At 61.1% G+C, this 6,802-nt stretch overlaps 1 protein-coding gene across 1 annotated transcript; it reads right to left on the bottom strand.

Annotated features, from left to right (window-relative positions):
* Nucleotides 1-496: 496 nt before the first annotated feature.
* LOC120509835 (calpain small subunit 1-like) lies at nucleotides 497-5,481 on the bottom strand (the record flags this gene model as incomplete). Its single annotated transcript, XM_039724963.1, has 5 exons — nucleotides 497-583; nucleotides 2,110-2,178; nucleotides 2,298-2,362; nucleotides 2,494-2,551; nucleotides 5,392-5,481. Coding segments are annotated over 5 exons (369 nt in total), but the record flags the coding sequence as incomplete, so codon positions are not given.
* Between the last annotated feature and the right edge of the window lie 1,321 nt (nucleotides 5,482-6,802).

Raw genomic sequence — 6,802 nt, 5'->3', positions numbered from 1 at the left:
ATGGTGATCCGACCCCAAAATCACACCCCTGAAATGTCCCTGACCCCCCCAAAATCCCAAATTTGGGGGTGCCTGGAGGGTTTGGGGTCACCCCCGGGGGATTTTGGGGCCAACCCTGAATAATCCCAACCTTCACCCCAAAACTCCACCCAGAACCCCTTCCCACCATCCCTCTGCTGCCCCCTGAAATTCCTGCCCCCCAAAATCCCCCAAAAAATCCAAAGAAAAGCCCCCAAAAAATCCCCCCAAAATCCCCCAAACATTAATCCCCCCCAAAATCCCACAAAATCCCCAAAACCCCCAAATATCCCCCCAAAAATTCCCCCCACCAAAAAAATCCACCCAAACCCTGCCAAAAATCCCAAAAAATTCCCAAAAAATCCCCCAAAAATCCCATAAATCCTCCCCAAAAAAATCCCTCAAACCCCCCAAAAATCCCCAAAACCCCCGAAAACCTCTCCAAAAACCAAAAAAATCCCCAAAACCCCAAAAAAACCCCCAAACCTGCGGCCTCAAACGCCCCCGGCAGCTCCTGGGGCCCGATGGTCCCCGAGCGGTCGGTGTCGAATTGTTTGTACACGCACTGGGGGGGGGACACAACAATTTTGGGGGGTCCCGAACCCCCAAATCCCCTCAACCCCCTCCCCAAAATTTGGGGACCCTCCCAAACCCCCCAAAATCCTCCCAAACCCCCATTTCAGGCACTTTAAAATCCTTAAATCCAAATTTTTGGGGGTGCCCACACCCCCCTAATTACCCCCCACTCAAATTTTGGGGGGTCCCGAACCCCCAAATCCCCTCAACCCCCTCCCCAAAATTTGGGGACCCTCCCAAACCCCCCAAAATCCTCCCAAACCCCCATTTCAGGCACTTTAAAATCCTTAAATCCAAATTTTGGGGGTGCCCACACCCCCCCTAATTACCCCCCCACCAAAATTTTGGGGTGCTTGGGGGGTCCCTATAACCCCCCCCCTTCATGTTTTTGGGAATTTAAGAGGGGAAATTTTGGGGTCTCAAAATTTGGGTCCCAAAAACCCCAAAATTTTGGGGTCCTCCCTCGATTTTGGGGTGCCCCTCATTTTGGGCTCCCAAATCGATTTTTTGGGGGTGGGTCCCATTTTTTGGGGTGCCCCCCTCATTTTGGGGTCTTCCCCAGTTCTGAATAACCTCAGATTTTGGGGTGCCCACTCGGGATTTTGGGGCTCCCATCCCGATTTTTGGGGTGCCCCCCTCCCCCAAATTTTGTGGTTTTGCCTCAATTTTGGGGCTCGTTTATTTCGGGATCCCCCAAATTTTACCTTTTTGGGGTCCCCTTCCACCCTGAGCACCCCAATTTTGGGATCTCCTTCAACTCTGGCCTCCCACCCCCTATTTTTGGGGTCCCCCCCACATTTTTGGGGTCCCCCCGATTTTGGGGACCCCCCCAATCCCCAAATTTTGGCTCCTCACCTGCCACTTCTTGATGTTGTTCCAGAGGGTACTGAACTCCTCAAACCCCAATTTCCCGGTGGTGTCGCTCTGGGGGGGCTCGTCAAGGACGTTTCGGGGTGCACCGGGGTCCCCCCCGTTTCCCCGCACCCCAAAACCCCTGGAGGAAATTTTGGGGTGCTTGGGGGGTCCCTATAACACCCCCCCTCATGTTTTTGGGAATTTAAGAGGGGAAATTTTGGGGTCTCAAAATTTGGGTCCCAAAAACCCCAAAATTTTGGGGTCCTCCCTCGATTTTGGGGTGCCCCTCATTTTGGGCTCCCAAATCGATTTTTTGGGGGTGGGTCCCATTTTTTGGGGTGCCCCCCTCATTTTGGGGTCTTCCCCAGTTCTGAATAACCTCAGATTTTGGGGTGCCCACTCGGGATTTTGGGGCTCCCATCCCGATTTTTGGGGTGCCCCCCTCCCCCAAATTTTGGGTTTTCCCTCGATTTTGGGGCTCGTTTATTTTTGGATCCCCCCAATTTTGCCATTTTGGGGTCCCCTTCCACCCTGAGCACCCCAATTTTGGGATCTCCTTCAACTCTGGCCTCCCACCCCCTGTTTTTGGGGTCCCCCCCACATTTTTGGGGTCCCCCCGATTTTGGGGACCCCCCCAATCCCAAATTTTGGGCTCCTCACCTGCCACTTCTTGATGTTGTTCCAGAGGTACTTGAACTCCTCAAACCCCAATTTCCCGGTGGTGTCGCTCTGGGGGGGCTCGTCAAGGACGTTTCGGGGTGCACCGGGGTCCCCCCCGTTTCCCCGCACCCCAAAACCCCTGGAGGACCCCCCAAAACCCCCCAAAACGCCCCAAAATCTCGGGGTACGTCCATGACGGCCACCATGCTGCGGCAGGTGTCCAGCCCGAAGCCGTCCGTCTTCAGGTCGGGATCTGGGGGGGTCACGGCGGGTTTTGGGGGGGTCCCGGGGGAGGTTTTGGGGTGCCCCGGCTCGTGGGCACCCTCAGGGGTCCCGGGCACCCCAAACTCCCGCCCCGAACCCCGGTTTTTGGGGGGCACTCACGGCGGGTGACGACCCTGTTGAGGATGTTCATGAGCTCGGTGGGGCTCACCTCCATGTCCTGGGGGGAGCGGGGGGTCAGGGGGGCTGCGCACCCCCCAAATACCGGGGGGACCCCCAAAATCCGCACCCCGAATCCTCAGGGAACCCCGAAGTCTGGGGACCCCCAAATCCTCATCCCAAATCCTCAGGGAACCCCAAAGTCTGGGGACTCCCAAATCCTCACCCCAAATCCTGACCCCAAATATGGGGGGACCCCTAAATCCATCCTGGGGGAACCCCCAAATTCTGACCCACCCCAAATCCTCACCCCAAATTCTGGGGACCCCCAAATCCTCACCCCAAATCCTCAGGGAACCCCCAGATCCTCACCCCAAATCTGCACCCCAAATATGGGGGGACCCCAAATCCTCAGCCCAAATACGGGGGGACCCCAAATCCTCACCCCAGATACTGGGGGACCCCCAAACACTGGGGAACCCCAAATCCTGATCCCAAATACTGGGGGACCCCAAATCCTCACCCCAAATCCTCAGGGAACCCCCAGATCCTCACCCCAAATCTGCACCCCAAATATGGGGGGACCCCAAATCCTCACCCCAAATTCTGGGGAAGCCCCAGTGGATCCAGTAGACCCCAGTGGGATCCCAGTACACCCCAGTAGATGCCAGTGGATCCCAGTGGGTCCCAGTAGATCCCAGCACACCCCAGTAAAGCCCAGCAGACCCCAGTACACCCAGTGCACCCCAGTAGATCCCGATGGCCCCAGTACACCCAGTGGATCCCAGTACACCCCAGTACACCCAGTAGACCCCAGTAGATCCCAGTGGCCCAGTAGATCCCAGCAGACCCCAGTACACCCAGTGGATCCCAGTAGACCCCAGTGGCCCCAGTACACCCAGTAGATCCCAGTGGCCCCAGTACACCCAGTAGATCCCAGTATATCCCAGCAGACCCCAGTACACACAGTGGCCCCAGTAGATCCCAGTACACCCCAGTACACCCTGGTGGATCCCAGTACACCCCAGTACATCCCAGCTGATCCCAGTGGCCCCAGTACTCCCAGTACACCCCAGCTGATCCCAGTGGATCCCGATGGCCCCAGTACTCCCAGTACACCCAGTAGACCCCAGCTGATCCCAGTGGCCCCAGTATTCCCAGTACACCCCAGTACACCCCAGCTGATCCCAGTGGATCCCGGTGGCCTCAGTACACCCCAGCAGACCCCAGTACACCCCAGTGGATCCCAGTACACCCCAGCTGATCCCAGTGGATTCCGGTGGCCCCAGTACTCCCAGTGGGTCCCAGTACACCCCAGTACACCCAGTAGACCCCAGTACTCCCAGTACACCCAGTAGACCCCAGTAAACCCCAGTGGATCCCGATGGCCCCAGTACTCCCAGTACACCCCAGTGGATCCCAGTACACCCAGTAGACCCCAGTAGATCCCAGTGGATCCCGGTGGCCCCAGTACTCCCAGTAGACCCCAGTGGATCCCGGTGGCCCCAGTACTCCCAGTATACCCCAGTGGATCCCGGTGGATCCCAGTACTCCCAGTAGACCCCAGTACTCCCAGTAGCCCCCAGTGGATCCCAGCGGATCCAGCGGATCGCTGACCTCCCCGGCCAGCTGGGTGAAGAGGCCAGCGGATCCCGATGGCCCCAGTACTCCCAGTACACCCCAGTACACCCCAGTAGCCCCCAGTGGATCCCGGTGGATCCAGCGGATCGCTGACCTCCCCGGCCAGCTGGGTGAAGAGGCGCCGGAACTGCCGAACCTCCTCGCTCTCGTTGGCATCCACCGTGGAGATGTGGGCACGGGGGGGCTGCGGGCACACGGGGGGTCAGGGACCCCAAATCCAGGAGACAGGGACCCCGGGGACCCCAAATCGGGGGCACGGGGGGGCTGCGGGCACACGGGGGGTCAGGGACCCCAAATCCGGGGGACAGGGACCCCAAATCCTGGGGGGGTCAGGGACCCCAAATCCGGGACCCCAGAGACACCAGGGACCCCAAATCGGGGACCCCAAATCCGGGGGGGGGGCAGGGACCCCAAATCCGGGACCCCAGAGACCCCAGGGACCCCAAATCGGGGGGACAGGGACCCCAAATCAGGGGCACGGGAGGGGGCTGCGGGCACGGCAGGGGGTCAGGGACCCCAAATCCAGGACCCCAAATCGGGGAGACAGGGGGTCAGGGACCCCAAATCCGGGACCCCAAATCCAGAGGGGTCAGGGACCCCAAATCCGGATCCCAGTACACCCCAGTACATCCCAGCTGATCCCAGTGGCCCCAGTACTCCCAGTACACCCCAGCTGATCCCAGTGGATCCCGATGGCCCCAGTACTCCCAGTACACCCAGTAGACCCCAGCTGATCCCAGTGGCCCCAGTATTCCCAGTACACCCCAGTACACCCCAGCTGATCCCAGTGGATCCCGGTGGCCTCAGTACACCCCAGCAGACCCCAGTACACCCCAGTGGATCCCAGTACACCCCAGCTGATCCCAGTGGATCCCGATGGCCCCAGTACTCCCAGTACACCCAGTAGACCCCAGTAGATCCCAGTGGATCCCGGTGGCCCCAGTACTCCCAGTAGACCCCAGTGGATCCCGGTGGCCCCAGTACTCCCAGTAGACCCCAGTGGATCCCGGTGGCCCCAGTACTCCCAGTAGACCCCAGTGGATCCCGGTGGCCCCAGTACTCCCAGTAGACCCCAGTGGATCCCGGTGGCCCCAGTACTCCCAGTAGACCCCAGTGGATCCCGGTGGCCCCAGTACTCCCAGTAGACCCCACTACTCCCAGTAGCCCCCAGTGGATCCCGGTGGATCCCAGTACTCCCAGTAGACCCCAGTACTCCCAGTAGCCCCCAGTGGATCCCAGCGGATCCAGCGGATCGCTGACCTCCCCGGCCAGCTGGGTGAAGAGGCGCCGGAACTGCCGAACCTCCTCGCTCTCGTTGGCATCCACCGTGGAGATGTGGGCACGGGGGGGCTGCGGGCACACGGGGGGTCAGGGACCCCAAATCCGGGGGACAGGGACCCCAGGGACCCCAAATCGGGGACCCCAAATCCAGGGGGGGTCAGGGACCCCAAATCCGGGACCCCAGAGACACCAGGGACCCCAAATCGGGGACCCCAAATCCGGGGGGGGGGCAGGGACCCCAAATCCGGGACCCCAGAGACCCCAGGGACCCCAAATCGGGGGGACAGGGACCCCAAATCAGGGGCACGGGAGGGGGCTGCGGGCACGGCAGGGGGTCAGGGACCCCAAATCCAGGACCCCAAATCGGGGAGACAGGGGGTCAGGGACCCCAAATCCGGGACCCCAAATCCAGAGGGGTCAGGGACCCCAAATCCGGGACCCCAGAGACCCCAGGGACCCCAAACCGGGGGGGCAGAGACCCCAAATCAGGGGGGACAAGGACCCCAAATCAGGGGCACGGGGGGGGCTGCGGGCACGGCAGGGGGGGTCAGGGACCCCAAATTGGGGATCCCAGAGACCCCAGGGACCCCAAATCGGGGGCACGGGGGTGCTGGGGGCAGGAACATGGCGGGCACTGGGGGAACTGGGAGCACTGGGAGGCACTGGGAGGGTACTGGGAGAGCGCTGGGGGGGTACTGGGAGACTCTAGGGGGAACTGGGAGCTACTGGGGGGGCACTGGGAGGCACTGGGAGAGCACTGGGGGGGTACTGGGAGGAACTGGGGGGTACTGGGGGGTTACCGGGAGGCACTGGGAGCTACTGGAGGGGTACTGGGAGGCACTGGAAGGAACTGGGAGCTACTGGGGGGGCACTGGGAGGCACTGGGAGAGCACTGGGGGGGTACTGGGAGGAACTGGGGGGTACTGGGGGGTTACCGGGAGGCACTGGGAGCTACTGGAGGGGTACTGGGAGGCACTGGAAGGAACTGGGAGCTACTGGGAGACACTGGGAGGGTACTGGGAGAGCGCTGGTGGGGTACTGGGAGACTCTAGGGAGAACTGGGAGAGCTGGGAGCTACTGGGAGAGCACTGGAGGGGAACTGGGAGCTACTGGGAGAGCACTGGGAGCTACTGGGAGAGCACTGGGGCGGTGGTGGATGGCTCTGGGAGGCACTGGGAGCTACTGGGAGGGTACTGGGAGCTACTGGGAGACTCTAGGGGGAACTGGGAGCAACCGGGAGAGCACTGGGAGCTACTGGGAGAGCGCTGGAGGGGTACTGGGAGTTACTGGGAGGGACTGGGAGACACTGGGGGGAGCTGGGAGTTACTGGGGGGATACTGGGAGCTACTGGGAGAGCGCTAGGGGGTTACTGGGAGCACTGGGAGGGCTC

The sequence above is a fragment of the Passer montanus genome, unplaced genomic scaffold (assembly GCF_014805655.1).
Source record: "Passer montanus isolate IOZ18808 unplaced genomic scaffold, ASM1480565v1 scaffold1098, whole genome shotgun sequence".
In the NCBI taxonomy this organism is placed as follows: domain Eukaryota; kingdom Metazoa; phylum Chordata; class Aves; order Passeriformes; family Passeridae; genus Passer; species Passer montanus.
Note: the sequence above shows the minus strand (reverse complement) of the source record. Positions and strands in the feature narration are given on the sequence as shown.